Below are 22,722 nucleotides of genomic sequence, written 5' to 3' on the forward strand. Positions count from 1 at the left end.
CTTCATAAATATATTTTCAAATTAACTCTATTCTAAACCTATTTTCTCACTTTCACACATATTCCGTTGATTGTTTTTTTTTTCTTCATTTCCTTTTTCCTTTTTGAGTGTGAACTTTTATAAACTTTAACTAATTCAATTAGTTAATTGACAAAGATGTTACTCATTTTCTTGACTTTATAAATCCACCATTATTTGACAATCATAAAAACTTGGACAATATTTGTTCTTTCCTTCAATACTAATTACATTATACCAAATTTCATTGATATAATTAAACATTTTATACTCCAAATTTTCACAAGTCTCATTCACATAGCTTAACTAACATGAACTCAATTTTATGTTAGAGATTTCGATTCTCCCATCCCGTTTTAAAAACCATCTCAATCTTTTTTTTTTTTTCTTTTTGAAAAAGACATCTCTCTGTACCATTTGTTCCATTTTCTTTCGAAATAATTCACCCCCACTAAACCCTTAATCATCATGATCGTACATGCTCTTTTCCAAGAAGAGGAGATCATAAGTTTTACAATTGCTATTTCATATTCATAAAATGAACAACAATATAATCACTTCCCCAAAAGGAAAAGTCGTCATCCAAAAAGTAAATCCTCCAAACCAGTGAAGAATTCAAATGACATATCCATCAAAACTTCCCCATCTGCCACACCTTCCATTGGATGATGTTGATCTTCTTCAATGGATGCCACTGAAGTCGAATTATTAGGTGAGAGAATCATGTCCAAATTCGGGTTCTCAAGCGCCGGGAACTTCTTCCGGGTGGTCCCTGCAAGGGCGTTACGGCGAGTAGGCTCGGCATGGTTGTGCTCGGCTGTGTAGGTTACGACAAAGACTTCGGGATCGGAGAGGCTACGTTCGACTTGCTTTCGAGCAGAACATCCTTTCGAGGAGCTGCATCTATAATAGCTTCTTGGGTATGGAGAGCCTTTGATTGGTTTTTGTCCATATTTTCTCCATCCCCATGAATCTGAACATACTTTATCTGCTTTCACCTCTTTCACTACCCTATTTTGTCTACTTTTCTTGCTGAGATATCAAAATATCAACGAACAAAAAAAAAAAAAAAAATCAGTCTCGGATTTAAGTTTGTGGGTTAAATTTAAATAGCTTTTAATTTCATCAACCTAAGTTTCATATTTAGTTCATGAGAAGAAATAATATGACAGAAGAGATCGAATATATAAAACTTCGTACTTTGGTAGATAAGATTCCAACATTTGTTCTCTTAGTTGGGAACATACACTATGTCACCGTTAAGCTATAATTATACGTTAAATAACTAAATCTAAAAGTTTAAATCGATGGAGACCGGTTTGCGTAAAATTAATTACATCAAACTTTAACCAAATCATATACAAATCAATACTAACCAAAATAAATATAATATTCATGTTTATAAGTTTTCATTGAGAGTAAAAATTAATAATTAATCAAGCATCTTTTGGAAAAAATACCAAGAAATTAAACAAGAAAAGGGGGAAAATAATTAAATTTGAATTGAAGTAAATTTAAGTATATACCTTTGTTTCTGTTTAGTTGGTTGGATAATTTGGTTCTTGTGATGAAGCTTTTGATCAGCAGGTTCCTTAAAATCTCTAAGAAGATGAGAAATGGAGGCAGCTGCTGAATTATTGGATGAATTCCTTCCAAATAATCCTTCAAACTCATCATGAAATATTGAAGAACTTGAAATTTGAGGATTATAATAATTATTATAAACACAAGAAGAAAAAAATCCTCCATCTTCTTCTTGATCTGATCTCAAAAAAGAATACAGATTATTTGTATCTTCCATAAGCCTTGTTGTTGCTGCTGTTGTTGAAGAACCAATTGGTATTCCATTGCACCCTTTTACAATTGCTTGCAAACCCCAATCCTCCATTGATATTACAATAATTAATAATAATTCTCAAAAAGACAATGGGGGAAAAATATATACAAAGAACTTAAGCTAAGGGGAAGAGGGGAGCTGACTTTGAAAAGTACTTCTTAGCTTTTGAGCAAATTAAATTTCCCCAAAACCCCCCCTTTGTTTAAATATATAATTGGAGAAAATGAGGGATCTTGTGTGAAACTGCTTTTTCATTGACTTTGTTAAATGTCAACACCTTTAAAAATAGTTTTTTTTTTTCTTTTTATATAGTTGTTAACTTGTTTCATGGTGTGGATAGGAGAAATTTAATTAATAATTTGTTGTTGGTTTTCTTTTTTATATAATAGATCAATATTGTATCAATATATATAATCTTATATGTTATTTTCATAACTTTTTAATTGATGTATTTTTTTTGTTTAATAATGAGTGGACATAGAGTTGTTGATGATTCTTAAGTTATTGTCCATGTTAACAAGTTTTCCACTTAAATACCATCAATAATGGCTTTTTGAAAATAAAGTGTAATATATTACTTTTTAGTTTTTCTTTTTACATACACGATTCTCAAAATATCTCCACATTGATATAATATTATTCATTTTTTAAACATAAATCGTCGTTCTTTTGTTTCATGTTCAAAAATTCCATTTTATTTGGATACAGTTGTTTTTACTTATATTTTTATGATCTTCTTGTTATTTAGTTAATTACGTGGGATTTTGGTTGTATTTCAGTGGTATATTTTTCTACACCTTTTGAAAGTATGAACTCATTCCTATTCCTTTCAAAAGTAGGCAACTAAGAAATTAGGTGGGTAATTAATTACTTTTCAAGGTCACACAATAATGTTTTTATGCTCGTCTATCGGTGATATATTTTATATTCTGATTAGGTTGATATCGTAAAAGTTTGAATTCTTGCTTTCTATCTCCCAAACTCGTTTTATATTCTTTTAGTACAACAATTTAGAGATAAGAAGGGTGAAACATTTTCACCTTTCAAACAATATTATATGCCATATACAACCAATTAAACTATATTTTAAATTACGTTTTAAAGTGAAACACTTAAATAAAATTAATTAACACAGTTATTTCAAGTACGGTTTCTCAAAAATATTAAAAAAAAAACAGTTATTTCAAGTACTATTTCAATACTAATTTTTATTTGAATTTAGAAATTTTTTAAAAAACCATTTTTTATTATAGATATTTTTGATTGGCTTTCAATTTGTTTAAAAAACTATTTAGCACATCTATAAAATTCAAACTAACAGTACTTAAACAAAGAAGTACTTTTAGTCACACCCAAAATACTAAACGATATATACCAAACTTGATAATTAATTACTTCCTTTAAATAATATCTACTTAGATCTAAAGTTCTAAGAATAATTTCAAAATATATATTAAGGCTTCTTCCCCTAATAGATTTGTCTACGTAACACACATACACCATATATATATATAGATAATTAATATTAATGTAAAATTGCATATACGAAATAAAGTGTAAAACTTCAAGTTTCATGATTGGATACTACACATTAAATCAAACCTAATATTATCTACCATTCCAAATCATTTCCTTACAAGGTTCGAAACATTACCAATGACCTCAAAACCTAAACTGTTATAAGCTAGTCTAATTTGTCCATAGATGTAACTAATATATTGTTAATTGCATTTTCAAACGTTATGATCTATCGCCACTACAATCACAGTTTGAAAGCACTCATATCAGTCTTGATGGGTAAAATTTTTCACAAATTATTTGAAATCTTCCAACATGGGACAAGATCGATGTACATAATTGTTCTAAAAAGTAATTTTTTCAACGGACGAAAAAACCCTAGTCATGCATTTCCAACAATTATATGAATCACACAAATCTCTATATCGATGTCTTCTTTGTTCTTTATTCTTTGCACGTTGATTTCATTTCTGTCATACACTTAAAATTTTAACCAAATTGACAAATAAAAGCAAATTGGAATAGAGAATTTATCGACATATTATTCTCTCTTTATATCGATGTCGACTAACAAAAAGTTGTATCGAACCGATGGATGGGATAATATAATGTTATCTAAAAAAGAAAGATATGAAAGGAATGATCAACATCATAGGTTGCTCCCCCTCCCTTTGGCCTTTCCCACGCTTGCTCCCATTGCCTATACATAATATATATATATATATAATATACATAAATTACAAAGGCCATTATTGCTTTCATTTCCGACTTCCCTTACTTTTTCAGTCAAAAAAACCCACTGCCTAATCCCAATCCTGTTTTTCAAGAACCTTCCTAAAGTCAAACATCAAACACACAAAAGAAAAAAGAAAAAGAAAAAGAAAAATTAAAGTCCTCTTTTGCAACTTGGCACCTTCAACTTGATGAGCCTAACCCTAATCTACTTTCTCTCTCATTAATAACCAAAAAAAGAGAGAAACAAAAAAGGACCAAAAGTTTTAACCCTAATCTAATGAGTTTTGAATATAAAACTCATTATCTTTTCAAGATTTTATTTGTAAATTTAATGTGTTTGGTGTTATTCTGAGTTTGTTTCTATGTGAAATAGATTCTAAGAATTGTACTATTGTAAAGTTATTTTTAACCAAGATTTAATTAATTTCTTATCCTATTTTGAGTAGTATATTTAGTAGTATTGAATTTTGTGTTTAAGTTTTTTCTTTTTTCTTGAAACCTTATTGATGATTATTAATTCTTCTTAGTCTTTTTCTTTTTTAATCATTTGATGGTTTTCCTCACGTTAAAGGTTACTTAACAAAAACAATCATAAGGATAATAAATATCAACCTAAAAAGAGCTTTTAAGATATTTATACTATTCAAATAGATTTATTATGGTTTTTCTTTTTGAAGATCATGACTTCACTTTAGCATCATTATTCTCAAATATCTCCTTTATCATTTACAATGGTTTTGATTAATACAAATGATATATTTAAATAATTAAACGACGATGTAAATTACTTCATGAAAAAATGACTAACTAGCTTCAAGCAACTAAAAGATCTTAATGAACAAAATAATTTTATACCAATAACAACTTAGCTAGACAAATGCTTCCCTTTTGGGCATGGTGTATGATAATGAATGTGTCAACTTTGCAAAGATATTTTAGTGTGCCCTCTCTTTATCCCACCTTCCACTAGTATTTTAATTTGTTTTTTAAAAAAACTTTTGTGAAATTAGATCAAAATAGCGGATAATTTTAAATAGTTAAACGTATAGAAAAAAAATCTACTATACTTTATTTTATTTTAATCAAGTTAAATAATTGTTAAATCTTAAACCTATTATTTGCAAATGATAAGTATCAGAGTATAATTAGAATTATCATTCCAAAGAATAATAGGCGTTAGGTTCGATTATCACCTTACAATGGTTAAAGGGGTTACGTGATGGAGAGGGAACAAAGAGGAAAATGGAGGAATTTGGGACCAAATTGCCACTCACAATCATATCATATAATTTCATAATTTAGTTTTCATAGGAACATATTATTTATTATATAGTTTTGTGATTTTGGTAGGGTTACATATTGCATAGTATGGGCCATTTTAAAGTGACGTTTTAAGAGGAATTTAGAAGGGATGTTTCATTTATTTTTTTCCCACGCGGAATGGGCAACTTGGGATAATTTAAAACGGTGGATTTGAATTGGTCTTTTTCTTTGGCTTCTTCTTTTGTTTGTTTCTTTTCTAAGAATTTCATGTTAATTAATTTATATTATCTCACTTTTATTTATATATTTATTAGTTATGAAGGGGACATTTCTTGCTTCACCATATCAAAATGAAAAAATATATATATATATATATATATATATTGAATGTATCCATATTCTAATTACTTCAACTTGTATGTATGCAATACCCATTTCCTTTTTCCTTTTTTATTTTTAAAATTAATTAAGTTTATTTCTTATATCCAATTTTTTAATACCAATTTACATTAGATAAAAAAAGTAAAATTAATTTAGAGGTAAAATAAATGTTTGTAGGCCTAATTTGGTTTATCTTCCTAATGGATAAAGTTTTTGTACGATTTTATTAATAGTTAAATTCATAAAACGATACACATTTTGAAAATATGCTTCATCATCAAAGTTGTATTTAATATTGTAAAATGTATTATTAAATAAATTTAGAGGAATTAAAATACTTGTTTAACTTTTAACGAGATTTTAAATCTTGGTAGAGTGATTTTAACAATTTCAAAATCATCTACAAATCTATATACTAACTTGTAATAATATGCATGAAAATGTAATAAGTAATTCATCGTTGTTGTATATATAAATCAATATTCTTTATTATTATTAATATTATTATTTGTATTTCTAGTTATTATCTTTTTAAGAAGAATCACAATTTTTAATTGAATATAAAAATTGGTGTCTGAATTAAAAGTTGTTGATTCCTAAAGGTCTTATAAATGAATGTATAATATTGATTTTTGGGTAGGGTTTAGGGTTTTTTAAATTATAAAATTAAAGAGTCCTTTAATTTTTGAGTTTACATATAACATGACCCTATGTTATGTGAGATGACATTCTATTATTTAAATTCTAAATAGAGTGACTAATTAAGTTGATTGAACTAATCTTCTCAATTCTTTTATTAAATATATAATGAAATTCATTTTTTTTTTTAAAAAAAGAGACCAATAATGAAGTATATAAGAAATATATATTGTTGGATATTTCATAAGAAAAGTGAATGGTGGATGCCTTTATGGACTGAAACATCATTTATTTATTTATTTGTTTGTTTTATTTTTCTTTTTTTTTTAAAGAGATTTTGAAACATTGTTGTTTGATGTCATAATTATATCCCTATTGAATTGAAACGCATCAAATTGGGTGATGTTTCCTTTACAAATTTATCTTTAATACGTTGAATTCATTTCTCTCTCTTTTTCCATCTTTTTTATCTTGAATTGAGCTCGAGAACTAGTGTCCAAGAGTCTTACTGAAGATTAGTAGTTTGAGGTCATATTTTACCGAAATTAGTCTTTGTATCCGGTTGAGAAGATGTAGCTTCGGTAAGGTGTATCCCTCGTACATCATTTTTCAAGCATAAATATGTTTTTTCCATAAGAATCCTCGGTAATGTTTGAAAAAACTTTATTTATTAGAATAGAAGATGATAATTATTGTTGAGCTAAATTCATTTTATATATCAAAATCGTATTTACTGTAATTTATTAAATGATCTTAGAGGATCAAAACTAAAAAGTTGGATGAAATAGAAGAATTGGATCGAATTTAAAGACAATTTTGTTGGATGAAATACTACAATTGTAGAAGAGAAAATGACTTCCAAGTATTTAACAAAAAAAATCCTCAAAATATGTGGTTAGAACTTAAAAGAAAACCATTTTCTTTTAATTATTAGAATCACTTCTATACATATAGTGCAATTCAACAAGTTTTGACTTAAAATCAAATTGAAAAAATATAACATTTGTTTAAAGTGCTCATTTAAATTAGAAATTATTTCAGTCGGACGCTAAGTAAAGGTTGGTGGTATTATTACTAAAACATAAACATAAATATGAGTCGATTAAGATAAGGATCTTTTAAAAAATATAACAAAACGACAAAATATTTATATTGTATAAACGATTTTGAAAATGGAAAAAGTTCATAGACCCACCATAGAAAATACAATGTCCAATCAACCACGCCCTTAACAATATATGGTATACGATTATTTAGATTTGATTCCAAATCTAGACCATTTATTTTTTCAATTCTATCGTTTAATTTGGTGATCGTTTAGATTTGGGTACACGATCGTAAACTATTTTTTTTTTCAAAATTTGGTAAATTTTTTCAAGATTTTTACACGATCGTTTATTTTTTTCAAGATTCTTTATACACTATGTTTTAGATTTAGTTACCTTAATCTAAATGAAGTACAAAAAAAGGAGGAAAAGAAAAAAGAAATTGTAGCGAAAAAGGAAGAGAAAAAGAAGAAATACTATGGAAAGAAATCGCATTGGAAAAAAAGAAAGGAAAGAAAGAAAGACGATAGAAAAAAATTGCAGCGAAGAGAAAAAGAAAGATGGAAGGACAAATTTAGAATATTTAAAAAATGATTACGAACCATAAATATTTTAGTAGTTTGTTATATTTATGAAATTTTTTTAATTAAGATATATAAGTGACTGCAATTATACTAAAAATGATTAAATTAATTAAAAAACAATAACTTTAATAGAATATCCAATTTTAGTGAGGAAAATACACTTAACATACATTACTTTTTCTTTGATACAATATAATGTTGGTAGCATTGACGATCATAATCCATATATATATTTTGATGTGCTGCTAAGTGCTAACCCTACCCCTGTGGTAGGTAAAATAAAAATCTTTAACCGTATAGAAACAAGAAACAAACAAATAAATAAAGATCATTAATGAAGAAAAAGAAACAACAACACAATAGTAAAAATAAGCATACCACATAAATTCAAAGATTATAAGAAGAATAATAAAATTAGGGGTGTATTTTAAATAAATGATAAATTTATTTTTAAATTGATAAAATAGTAAAACAAAAAAAATTTAAATAAAAATTTGGAGAGCAATGCCTTAAATGTTCCTATTTAAGTGAAATGAGATTTCTACTTTCCTTCAAAACAAAAAAAGAAAAAAAAAATCCATTAAATCACATTCAAAGCTCTACAAGTGATCACATCTCATTCAATTTGTGTAGGTCACCGTTTCAGATTGTCCATTGTTTGGAATTTGGAAACAAAGGGTCTTCAAGCCTTCATCGTTTGGCATTTTCTTCCCTTATTTGGCATTATTTTGCATTTGAAAACCCTAACATCTCCGTTTTGCATCTCCTTCGAAAAATAAGTTTTGCATCTCCTTCGTTTCGTCACATCTCCTTCTTCACTTCGTTCGAGCCTTTGTCACATCTCCTTCACTTCGTCACTTCGTCCGTTTGCATATGCAAATCTTCGAATTCTGCGTTCGTCCATTCGAAACATCTTCAAAAGGGATTTTTGTCGTTTTCTGCCTCTTGTACACAGACCACAACAATCATATCTTCAATGTTTCATAAATAATACAAAATAATGTTTAATATTTGAATTAAAACTAATGCTTTAGGGTCGGATATATATTAGAAATATATCAAATATTATGTTTGGCATAATCTTAGGAATTCAAACTAATAATCTAGAATTAACGTGTAAAATTTGAATTTAAAAATAATTTTAAAAATTTGAGTTAAAACTAGCCTGAAAAATTAGTGTGAAATATTATCTTTGGCATCTTTGGCATAATTGTAGGGATTCAAACTAACAATTTAAAATTAACGTGTAAAATTTGAATTTAAAAATAATGTTAAAATTTTGAATTAAAACTAACGGTTTTAAAATATCAAATATGTATTATGTATTATTTATGTCTATTTTTTAATAAATAATTTGAAGATTAAAAAATGCAAAATAATTGATTTACTTTTGTAGTTATTTTAGGGATACGAGTTAAAATTTGAATTCAAATTTACGATTTTAGGGAATGATGTAAAATGTACGTAGATGGAAATTGTTACTAAAAATTTGTAATATGTATTATCTAACATATTTTTTATAAATAATATAAAATATAAAAAATTGTGAATTACTTGATTTAAATCTTAAAGCCATATCAGATGTTGGTTCAAGATTCTGTAACAACATAATTTTTTTATTTAGTTAAAATTTATCAAAAGTGATTGTGTTTACAAATATTCGTGCTCCGTGATATTTTGTTTGATTTTTGTGGCTGAGCAATTGCGACTTGTAGAGGAGTATACTCGAGCCAAAAAAATTGAAAAAAATAATCTGACAAATAATTTTGGGATTTGCTATTTTTCTTTTTTCTATCCAAGATTTTGCTATTTTGATGGTTTTTTCTAAATTGGACAATTTAAATCATTTAAATTAAATTCGAATTAATTTTAGGCCTAACAATAGAACATAATCAATAACGGGTCAATATTTAAGTACAGACGCTACATTCGTCTCTATGCATCTCATCAATTACAAAGAAAAAAAAAATATACTTTTAAAAAGGATTGCACTTGATGATTTCCATAAATAATGGATGCAACACAAGATACACCAAATGTTCTCGAAAAGAGAGTATCAATTGTTCAAGCATGATCACTTAAATTTCTTTTATTTTCTTTTATATTATCTTTTTCTACATTAATCTTGAACTTTTTAAGTCAAGGCATGAGGAGAGATTGATAGGATATTTTTGGAGATCTCAAGATGAGTTTAATTTCTAGACAATGAAAATCAAGAGTTGATAAAACCCTCTATGAGGGATGAGCTCCAGATATATTTAAGTTGTTAAGTGGATGAATTTGCTAAAAGTGCTCATGGTCTTGATGGAGCTTATGCGAACATTGTTGGACCTAATTCGTGTTCTGAACGAGAGGTTACGTTGAGTACAAAACCCATCGACAAAATTTTATTGTTCTTGCCCTAAAAGGTAAAAGCATGTAAAGTTCGAACGATTTTAGACATATCAATCTTTGTAATGTGATCTATAAACTAATATCAAAATGTTGGTTTGGAGATCCTTGATAAAGTTCTCTCAAATTAAAGGATTTTAAATAGGAAAACTGTCAAAAATGGTATTTAATAGGTTGTCTCGTAAAACTAACGTCATCTTTTGAAAAATCGTTTAAACATCTTTTCTCGTTCATCTTAGGTAAGATCGTTCGTTGAGATTTTCAATTTTTTGAAAATTTTAGAATTTGAAAACATAGATTTATGCCTTTTTTTTTTAATTTGAAAATAAATAATTTTTCTTCTATAATTTATCTCAATCTCATACCAAATTTTAACTAATTTTCTCCCTATCTAATTTTTTATACAATTTCTTAAATCTTTTTTCCATAATAATTAAGTTGATAAGATTAATTACCATAAAAATCTTATTTACGATAACAATTTTATATAAATTTGGTAGGATTATAATAGAAAATTTGTAGAAGAGTTAGGTGTTGGTAAAAGATTTGGTTCATCTTAGTCTATCCATGACAAAATTGTCCCAAAAAAATTCTAAAACTATCAAACTTTTATGCCTTCTCAGTTCCATTTTGAACAGAGATTGTCAAGTTTTTATGCTTTTTCAATATAATCTTACCTAAAATGAACCGAGATCTATAATATTTCTTTTAAAAAATAATTGGATATCTACATAATTCACAAATTATACTTTTAATATTTGACAGAGTAATTTTAATTTTTTTAAAAGATAAAAAGAATTAGTTAAGTTTTGGGTTAGGATTTGAGAAAATTTGAAAATTTGTAGAATCTCGGTCTAATGTTTATCGATATGCATCGAAAAAACCCAAAATGACCAAAACAATTGATAAGTTGAAAGTTTTAATATATTAAAAAAATTTCAATGGTCGATCTCGTCCAAAATAAACTGAGAAAGATGTTTAAACGATTTGAGTAGATAAAACCTATTAAATGTCTTTTTTTTTTGAGAATTTCCCTTTCAAATGGTAATGAATTTCCTAATGAAATTTCAATAAAATTTGTAAAGTGAACTTACCTGATTTGAGCCCATGGGCTTGGGCTACAATTTCAACCATGTGTGAATTTCTGTCCAATGGGCCCTTCCAAAAAAAGGATTTTGGGTCCATTGTGGTTCTTTTGCAAATACACCATCCAATTTTAGGTTTAAATGTAGAATTAAATAGTGACAATTTCCCAATTATTACCATCATTTAAAAAGTTTCTTTTTCTTTAAAGAAATATATATATATTGAAAACTAGCCAAGAATACACAAACCTCTTCATCAAAACCCCACCAACTTCGTCAGAAAAGGAAAGTAGAGAGAATCACAAAACAATTTCCATCGATAGTAGATCTAGAAAATATATTGATGGGGGCTAAAAGAAAAATATGGAAAATAAATTACATAGGTAAGACTTGAACCTGTGTGGAAAGGAGGCTGACAATCAAAGTAACCACTAAACTTGAACTTGGGTGGAAAAGGGACTGACAATCAAAGTAACCACTAAACTTGAACCTTGGTGGAAAGGAGGCCGACAATCAAAGTAACCACTAAACTAATGATAGATATTAATAATAAAGTTGAGGGGGGCCGAACCCCCTGAACCTATGCTAGATCTGCCGGTAATTTCTATTATTATCATTTAACTCCTTTGCGTGAGCCAAATGGATGACTCACCCTATTTCCTATTTTAGACATGACATAAAACATACAACTCACATAAACTCATAGAAATTTTGAGAATAAAAAACCATGAGCCAAAATTATATATTAACATGAATCTTTTCTTCATTTGTTTGTCATTAATTATTTAAATATAACTACGAACATCTCTATAAACTAATTTTAATATTAACTTATAAACAACAACATCAATATTTATGAAAAATTATAACATGAACAAATATCGAGGTCTTAATTTTACGAAATTTTTTAATAAAAATATTATATAATGTCGATTTCGATGGATAGTTATGAACAAATTATATTAAAAACAAAAAATCTAAAATAAATATTTTATTATTAGATATATTTATGTTTATGTTTCTTATTATTATTTGGTTTGGTTGACTTATTTACACTAAAATCAGAGTATAAACGTGAAAATATTAATGAAAATATTGATACCAAAATAAATAAAGAATTAGGATTAAAGAGAATGTTGTAATTAATGCAAATCAACATTTAAAGAAATGTAAAGATAAAAAAGTAAAATTGGTAAAAGAAAAGAAGTGAAGTTAAATAAGGCAATGTAATAAAAAGAGGCAATGACATATTTTTGTGACACTCTCTACGCGCCTTGCTAACGCTGGCGCCAACAACAATACAATTCAACCACACAAAACCAAACAACCTCAGTCTCCTTTCCATGGCCGTCTCCGCCCCATTCTTCGCCTCTCCGCCCGCTGCCACTACCTCCCACCAATCCCCTTCTCTTTCTTTCTATCCTCCTTCCTTTCCCAGAAGAATTTTTACTCCTCTTTCCTCCTCTTCTTCTCTACCTTCTTTCCGTGTCAATTCCGCCGTTTCTCACTCTGTCTCCTCCACCACCGCCATCAAATCCGATTCTCCCTCTAAAACCTTGCCGTTTCGGGTTGGACACGGCTTCGATCTTCATCGGTTAGAACCTGGGTACCCTTTGATTATTGGGGGGATTAGTATTCCTCATGATAGAGGCTGCGAAGCTCATTCCGATGGTATTTTTCTTTGGTTTCTCTTTCTTTTTTGTGTTTTTGTTCGTTGCTATTTAATTTTGGGTGTTCAAATTCTTTCTCAGTTTTGTTGTTGGCTAATTATCCCTTCAATTTAACATTGCATAGTGCTGTTTTGGTGTGCAATTGGCCGCTGTTGATTGCGTTACAGACGATAGCACTACTTTTTTACTTACTGAGAATTTTATGGGCTAATTTGATAGAAGTTTGACATCTTTCAACTTCTTTTTACGTAATTTTTTTAGTTTTTAATCTATGAAAAATGGCAGCATCTTGTGTTATGTCAATTTCTGTTATATATTTGATAATCCATGGGATGGTATGTTCGAATGTTGGTGATAAGACTTGGATCTTACAGTTATTATAGTTTACTATTATTCAAGTGATTTTGTACATTTGAAGTTTGGAGTGTTGGAGATCAGTTTATTTAAGCTCAATTGCTTGCAATTGGTCTGTTGAATGGAGCTCCCATCTCGTCATGTTTTTTATAGAAGTGTATACTATAAAATAAGTAATAACCCAAAGTTTTTTTTTTGTCTCTGCTGTATAAAGTTTCCTGCAACACTTGTTAAATTTTGAAGTGTTTATTTCTTTTGTTGATTTAGGAGATGTTCTACTACACTGTGTGGTTGATGCAATTTTGGGTGCTTTGGGGCTTCCTGATATTGGACAGATCTTTCCAGATTCAGATCCCAAATGGAAGGGTGCTCCATCATCCGTTTTCATAAAAGAAGCTGTAAGTAGTTACGGCATAGTGAACTCTTACACACTTACCAAAGTTTGTTATCTTTATATATGAAACTTGTCCTCCTTGACTTGTTTAATATGAATCACTTGGTGCATTGTACATATGTTTTAGGATTCTGTTGTTGCTTTCGTATGGGATGTCATGATATCTTTTTGCTTGCTTGTTGTTCAATTTAGAGAGGTCCTCAATAGCATAGTGTGGATAAACCAAATCACATAACTCTTTCTCAGGTTTTGGAAATTTTATTGGTCTCTTTGGTGCATATATGTTATGTCACATGTTGAGTTTTTATTCAGGATCGAAGTAGTGGTTGTGTCAAATTTTATGCATCTCAATAAATTGAGTATATCCAGTATTTTCTTCCTCGGAACTTTATGTTTATCTAACAACAGAATTTTCATTGTACCATTTGAAACTGTTAGGATACTTCCTAACAAGACTCAGTATGTTTCATATATTGAGAATTAATTATGAACTGATATGATCCAAGTTTATGGTACTCGGGACCGCCTATCTTGAAAATACTACTCAAGACCTATCTACTCAACAACTCCCCTTTCTTCACTCACCAACTTCTTATTTATAATCACTACTCTTAGTAACCGCCTAAATATCTAATTTCCATTATAAGCTTAACCCTATACTATTCTAGATATCTAACAGAAACAAGTGTCAAAGTCTACTAAGTGGACCTTAGATATAGTTTCTCTTCCTCAAATCAACTTATTCAACTTCAACTAGAGACTGCTCAACTTACTTCTTTGTTAAAACCCTTTCGTACCATTAGACCATTTTATGGTTCCTTTCTGTAGCTTCATCTCTAATTACCTAGAAAGAATAAGCTTCTGCAACAAGTCATGTATCTGCATGAAATGATGTCGCTTTGGGTGGAGAATTTAAGAATGTATCTCGGTCATGAAGGAAGAATCACTTTAGAACAATCTTTTAACTGAGTTATATTAAATATCTTTCACTTTTATGAAGAAACAAAAACTTCTATTGAGACGAAGGAAGCGATATACAAACAGGGGAGCATGAAGCTCTTGGAAACCAGAAGGAGCTGCAGAAAGGTTTTCCGATTCACTTGTATCAAAAGAGAAGAAAAGCTGCTAATCATTCATTTGTAAAAGGTTTTCCCTTTTACGTCTCCCTTTGAAAATGCATAGGTTTCTTCAGGCAACCATTCTCACTAAACGTCATACACCGAAGTCCAAAGGAATCCAAAGAAGCTTTGTCTTCCTGTTGAAACTTCACCCAAAAACCGTTTGTGTAAAAGAATCTTGGATATCTTCTTGGGGACTCTATATGCAATTAAAACTATTGAAAGGGAACAAATATCCTAAAAATGAATGGGGCTGCTGAATCCCCGGGTCTAGGGAACCTCAGGAAGCATGATGCTGTTATCTTATGAATTTCAAAATTTTCCAATGAGATTAAGGCTTGTTGAAGATTATTGTCAGTAATCATGAATAAGGCTTCACCTGCCATTTTAGGTGCCTCTTGGAGTGCGCTGCTTCTTTTTTTTTTTTTTTCTCTTCTGTATTTTATGAAACATTTTAACGCTTCTTTTAAGAACCTCATGTAATATTTAGATTGTGAGGAATTAGAGAACTTTAAGAGGGGTTGAGAGTCATTAGAACTGTGGGCTAGACGGTTCACTCCCGCAAAATTTTAAAAGGATGCAAGGATATAACTAGCCAACTTGTCTGGGAAATTTGTCTGACACTGGGTTTTTTCAATTTTTTTTGGCAATTCTTTTATTGGCTAACCAAGCATTCATTGAGGGAAAAAAAAATTAAAGAATAGAGTTGATCCAAATTAAACTAAAATGAGCTTCAATCTAACAAAATAAGCCAAATCAAATAATTTAAATTGCAAAATCCTTGCGCACTGAAAGCCCAAGATACGTGTGCAATCAAACCACGAAGCAAACCTCTTCTCAAGGAGTCTCTGTCAAGTGAATGTTATAACAAAAATATACATAAAATTAGAGATTGATGCTTTAACCAGCGTGTCCCTGCTTCCTATGTTGTTCTGTTACTCTCAAATGCTAGGATAAGTTACTGGATTCACTGTTGCTCTTTGCAAATGCTTGGAGAATGGATGGAGTTGGTATTACATGGCTCTGTTGTAGCTTGTACAAATCATTAATTCATGCATTAAATACAAGCTACATCAACTTAAGTTTTCCATCTTTAGGTTTCATAAATTCAGGCTTATTAATCGTGAGGTAAACCCAAGTACACAACTACAACAGTTTGGCCTAGTGCTCCTTGGTCAATTAGGGATGATACATATAATTAATAAAGGATTTTTGGGGATGGGTTCAAGTCCTAATGACCTTCTATTTAGGGATCTAGTGTCCTACAAGTAATCTTGGCAACTAAATATAGTAGTGTCAAGCAACTATCCTCAAAGAATAATTGAGGTGCATGCAAGGTGGTGCAAACATTCACAGGTAAAAGAAATTATGAGATGAACGGTATTGGACGTCGAAGGGAAATGTTAATCGATAATGAGAAACTATCAACTCACCTACACCATGCTGTGTAGTTATAAAATGTTTGTTGAACTATCACTTGATGGGTTATAGTAAAGTTATCACCTTTTCTTAAATTTCAACCCAAGGTCGAACACATGGGACAATCATGTAAAATGAAAAGAGAATAACATTATAGGGTAGGGGGTATGGACTTTGCAACACTGTCTTTAATATTCAAAAAGTGACTCTGATAGGTAGGTTCGGTACGTTTATCTTTTCAACATGTAGTTGGTCAATAAACCTAATCGTAAAGGCTAAATCTCAATCCGTATGTGGCAAGTGAATCCATTTACCAAACCAAAGTTGAAATAAATTTTTCGAATTCAGTTCATTTTAGATAAAGCTCAATTATCTGATTACTGAGATGAAATCTTTGGTTGATTTCAGGTGAGACTGATGCACGAGGCAGGTTATGACATAGGCAACCTGGATGCCACATTGATACTTCAAAGACCAAAGCTTAGCCCTCACAAGGAAGCTATCAGAGCAAACCTCTCTGAACTCCTGGGAGCCGACCCCTCTGTCGTGAATCTGAAAGCGAAAACACACGAGAAGGTCGATAGTCTTGGCGAAAATAGAAGCATTGCTGCTCATACTGTGGTCCTGTTGATGAGGAGATAGAAGCCCTGTCCTCCCATTAGTACTGCTGTGTAAGTGTAATAACAACAGTGCTCTCCGTTTTAATTGGAATATGCTTTATTGTTAAAATACTTTGAATTTTCCCCCATCCCCTCCACAGTTCCCTGCAAAGTGCAAACAATTGTAAGTTGGGTTGTTACATTAAACGTTTTAATCATTTAACAACGTTGAAAAGCAACAGTATGGTGGGAGAATATTAGAAATTGCCTACAATTATTGTTTTTGTTCCTGTTTTTCCTTGCCTCATTTTCAATTTTACTTGATTAAACTCTAAACTTGAAGTACATTAAATTCTTGTGTAATGAGTGGCTATCTTTAGGAAAATTTGTTACAAGGATTATCTTTGACAGTGTCGTGATATGTTTTAGAACTAACTTTTATGTGAACAGATTCACGTTTTTTTACTGCTGTTATTTTGTACTCATATTGCTTGTTTGTTTTAGCCAAATGACTTAATATCTTTCTAGCTATTTCATATGCTTCTATCGGTAATAATATCTATCAAAATTTTCTATCAAAAATTTTATTATATTTTGTAAATATTTTAGTTTATTTTACTATATTTTAAATATTTCATTTTATAATATGGTTCTATTATTTTTAGTAGGATAAAAATAAAAATTATAATAATAAAAAAAGACGAAAACTTCCAAAAAAATTTATTAACACCTTTTTGAGTAAAAAAAAGTTAAAAAAAACTTCTACTACTGATTCTTTTTAACGTAAATCAAACAACCTTAAGGCCTTAAATTTAAAAATACATACATAATGTTACGTTTTTTACAAAAGAAAAATTATCTTGTTTCTTTTTGAAGTTATTATAGAAATATTTTTTAAATTTTTAGGAATACTTAGTTGTTCAGTTGATGACACTTTCTCTCCATGAAGATTTTTTTTGAAAAAGATATTTGTTTTGCTTCATCAACCAGTCTCCGACCAAGAATCTTTAAAGACTATTTTTAATCGAAAATCTTTAAAGATTTTGTTTCCTATTCCGGTTTCAAGCTTTTCTTTCTCTATCTATAAAAAGGAAAGTCTTTTCTTCTTCAAAGTATCGAATTAAGACGCGCTAAAAAAAATCCATAGAAGAATCTTTGGTAAGTCTTTACCTTCATAATCAAATATTTTACATGAATACTATTTGTCTACTTTAAGATCGATTCAAGTTATATGAGAATATATAAGAGATTTAATGAAGACCTTACTAATTGAATGTGTTCAATTATAAAAGTCAAGGGAGTATGATATTTTGAAGATAAGAGATTAAAGAAGACATTAATAATCGAAAGCTTAAGATCAATGAAGCTTGATATCTAAGCTTCAATTATTCAAATGAGGGGAATATGATATTCTTCAATAAATTCAAACATTAAAATCAAGGGAGCCTGATTATTTTAGTAAAATAGTATCAATCTGGAGGTACAGTATCTTCTAGATTATTATAGTGTGTTTGTAAAATAATACTCATTTGAATATTAATAAATCTCTAGAGACTTAAAAGCTCTCTAAAAATAGATAATATTCACCGAACTGAGTTATTAAAGGTACAATATTATTTTTACCCCAAATCCTTTGGTTATCATTCTAGCCCAAGTAAAATAAACTATTTTACTTTTTCACACATATATGTATGTATTTAAAAATTACCATTATCTATCGATTATTTTAAGTACTCTTACGAATAGTATATTTGTTAGAAGTTATATTGGGTTGGAATATAACCAATTCGAAAATAACTTAGTATATCATCTTTTTATTCCTATAGAAGTTAATAAGCCTCAATTAATAATAGAAAATGATATAAGTCTATCAAATTGATAGACTCAAATAGAAATCTGTTAGTATTTATTAGTGATAGAAACTGATAGAAGTTCTATGACTAATGTTATCAATGATAAAAACTTATATAAGTCTGTCATTGATCGAGGTTGATAGAAGTCTATCCGTTTTTTATTTTTTCATTCTGTAAATAGTTTGAATTTTTTTTTATTTGCGAAAATTTCTCAAAACTAAAACTCTTCCCTTCAACAAAATATTTTAATTGCTTCTAATTTGGTAATGTTTTTTTTTTCCTTTTGATCATTTCCCTACACCACTGTCCATAAAAATACTATATCCAAATTGTTAGCATATCTATCTTTTGTGTATTGAAATTTAACATCACTTTCAAAGTTTATTAATATTTTTTTAAAACAAAATATCTAAAATTAAAATAGTAATGAAACACTTGAAATTCTAAACAAATTTAAAAATATTTCAAGAATATTTTCTATAAGCATTAGGCATTATTATTAATTTGATATAGTGTAATTTTTCTAATAGGAAATTTAAATAGCAAAAAATAAAGTTTTGATTGTTTTTGTGAGAAATATGAAAATGTATGGTTGTGATAGTTTCAAAAAAAAAAAAAATCACAATATATCAAAACCCTCTAATCAATTTTTTCAAATTTTTTTTTATAGAATCACAGATGAGTCAAAATTTATACAATTCCAAATCTTTTGTATTACCACTCTTCCAACACCAACTAATTAAACATTCTCCCCAAAAGTAAAAATAATAATAATAGTAGAAAAAGAAAAACTTCAACATTGTAGGGTGACATAAAATCATGATGAACATGATGTGTTCGTAGTGTATTCAAACAAAATTAATCAAGTCTTCTATATTAAGTAGCGTGTGTGTTTAGTATAGCCTTTAATTTAGATAATAAAAAAGAAATTGAAAGAAAAAAAATTAAGGAATGAAAAAACCATTAAAATTTTGGATTAATTTTATATATATATATATATATATATATATATATATATATATATATATAAACACTTGAGTGACAAAAATATTTAAATTTTTAAAGTGATATTTATTTAAAAATATATATTCATTTCAAATAAAATGCATTTCATCCTTAAAACAATTCCTATAATTGTTAGTTTTAACTAAATTTAAAAAATAAATTTTTTTAAAGCTACCTTTTTCGTATTCAAATTTTGGCTTGATTTTTTAAACTATTGAAAGAACATAAATAAGAAAATAAAAGTCGGAGTTAGACTTAATTTTAAAAAATAAAAACAAAAAAAGAACAAAATTTGTTACCAAGTAGGCCTAAGTCTTTTGAAAATGGATATGTAACGGAGATTATATCCTTTATTTATTTATTTATTTTTTGAAAGATCATGTATCCTTTAATTAACATTGCATAAATACACATAAAAACATCATTATATTTGTTGGTCTAAGTCTTCGTAAATTTTTTATTTTATCTGCAAATAGTTACAATTAATCGTCCTATAAAACATAAGTTAAAAATTAAACTATTTTATTGATTAGGAAAATTTCTAAACTTGTTTTTCTTCTTTAAACTAACATATATAGTTTAGTGGGAATATCCAGTGCACATATCGATCCAACTCGCATATCTTTTTCAAGAAAACGTAATAATGATGTTATGGGTTAGTTTTTTAAAGGTACATGAAGAAAATTATGATATATATATATATATATATATATATATATATATATATGTATGATGATGATGATGATATCATGCATGTAATATTTTTCTAGTAAGAAAGCCCATACACGTGTGTGTGAAAATATATAGAGAACCAAACAATAGTACATATATATTTTGTAAAAACCAGATAGCTAGGGTTTTTCTCACTTTACACACATATATATGAGAAACACAAATGGTAAAAATAAACGAGTTTGTGTGGTTCATGTTCAACAAAAGAAAACTATTAGATATATATAATACAAATAGCATATTAGAAGGTTTATATATAAAGATACATGTTTAAGCTCATATGATGCATCTCTACAAGTCAAATATATATCATGGGACTTCATATTTGGTCATTCATAGTGCTAAAATAACATATATTCTAAGTTTGATTTGATTTTTCTTTTATAATATGGATTATTTAAAAGTTGAAATAGAATTTTTCTTTTTCTCTCATTCAAATGAAGTCATGATTATGATTCCCTTTCACATTAGACAAAAGCATTGTCGTTTTTAACGCCATAAAATAATTTGAAATGCTAATATAATGAATAATAATTTTAAAGATAATAATAAAATATATAGTAGAATTTTAAAATAAATGTAAATATTTCTATTATTGATAGTTTTTATGGTTCTATCACTAATAGACAAAAAATTGTAACATGATTTAATTTATCAATAATAAACAACGACATGGTTTGTTGTATTTATAATATTTTGAAAATATAGCAATATATGCATGTTAATACTTTAAACCTAGTTACTACATTGCCCAAAAAACAATATGTCAAAATTCGTAATAATTTTACTCGTTTTATCATTCTCCAAAATCTTTCACAAAAGTAATTAAACGATTCTTTTTTATTAGAGAAGAAAAGAAGAAAAAAAAAAGGAAAAAAGTAAACGCGTTGTATTTTATCAATTACAATGCAACATTTTCAACGTTCGGTTATGAAATCATTGCAAATATTTACACCATGAAGTGATAAAATGGTAGGTTTTTTAGTTGAATTTGTTTACTTCAATGTAAGAAGAAGGTTATATGAGAGTACATAATTAATTTAACTATTTTCATATTTGTTGACTATTTGAAAGTATATATCACATTTACTTTGACTAAACTTCTTTTTCTCAAGATATATTGTGATATTGCCCAAAGAAAAAAAAGAAAAGATGTGGGGTAGAACAATTAATTCAATAGCAAGATAAACGATTGCTACACATCTTAAAAAATGTAATATAATCTAATAATTAGTCTATATAATTGTCTTGTAAAATTTGTCAAAGATCAATAAAGAGTCAACATGTGAACGTAGTTATATTTGAGGCTCGAAATAGTGAGTGAGTTGAGTGGATTATGATCATAGTCCAACAAATGTTTGGGGTATCCGTTCAGATGTAAGGGTCATTTATTATAAACCACAAGTTTTTTTGCTACAACATGACTAAACTTAAAATAATCAACTCTTTCCTCCTTCGAAGATTTTCAACGACTCCACCCATTGATGGCCGACTCTGCTGACCACTCTCACGACTAACTCCAAAAAAATCATCTTTGTCAGCAATTTTGTTGACGACCACCACCTCCACTGAGTAGCTACCTCTAGTAATTAAACAACCAATTCCCACAATCACCTTAGATGACCAACTTTGACAATCACTCTAGTGAAAAGCCACTTTTATCCAAAATTTCCAACGAATTGAACTAAAATACTAACTACATGTTGAACAAAAATTAGTAACTCAAAACACGAAAACCCTAGACACGAACTAAAATAATATACATCCAAAATACATACATTTCATACCAAAAATTTACAACTTCATCTGCTATAATTACTATAGGTTTTTGATTTGAAGGGTTGGGAAAAAGGGTTGAAGCTGACTAGGCCGGGGCTGCCCGAAATAACTATTGGGCAATCCCACGTGTGTGTATATATATATATATATATATATATATATTAAACATATTTTAAAACCATGAATTTTTTACCTTTGACTTCTCTTTTTGTTTCAACTTCACGAGGAATGGAACATAACCAAACTATGTCGTTTTTGACAACCTTAATTTTCCTAATTATTTTTATTTTATTTTATTTGTA

At 28.5% G+C, this 22,722-nt stretch overlaps 2 protein-coding genes across 2 annotated transcripts; one reads left to right on the plus strand and one right to left on the minus strand.

Moving 5' to 3' along the window:
* Window positions 1–281: 281 nt before the first annotated feature.
* LOC103493141 (WRKY transcription factor 22) lies at window positions 282–2,021 on the minus strand. Its single transcript, XM_008453784.3, has 2 exons — window positions 1,545–2,021; window positions 282–1,050 (listed from the first exon to the last, which is right to left on the minus strand). Exons 1-2 carry the CDS (start codon window positions 1,904–1,906, stop codon window positions 597–599), a joined length of 816 nt encoding a protein of 271 aa, XP_008452006.2. The 5' UTR covers window positions 1,907–2,021; the 3' UTR covers window positions 282–596.
* A 10,717-nt stretch (window positions 2,022–12,738) lies between these two features.
* LOC103493142 (2-C-methyl-D-erythritol 2,4-cyclodiphosphate synthase, chloroplastic) lies at window positions 12,739–17,325 on the plus strand. The gene is made up of 3 exons (XM_008453785.3): window positions 12,739–13,168; window positions 13,789–13,919; window positions 16,861–17,325. Exons 1-3 carry the CDS (start codon window positions 12,841–12,843, stop codon window positions 17,092–17,094), a joined length of 693 nt encoding a protein of 230 aa, XP_008452007.2. The 5' UTR covers window positions 12,739–12,840; the 3' UTR covers window positions 17,095–17,325.
* The last annotated feature ends 5,397 nt before the right edge of the window (window positions 17,326–22,722 follow it).

This window comes from Cucumis melo, chromosome 7, assembly GCF_025177605.1.
Source record: "Cucumis melo cultivar AY chromosome 7, USDA_Cmelo_AY_1.0, whole genome shotgun sequence".
In the NCBI taxonomy this organism is placed as follows: domain Eukaryota; kingdom Viridiplantae; phylum Streptophyta; class Magnoliopsida; order Cucurbitales; family Cucurbitaceae; genus Cucumis; species Cucumis melo.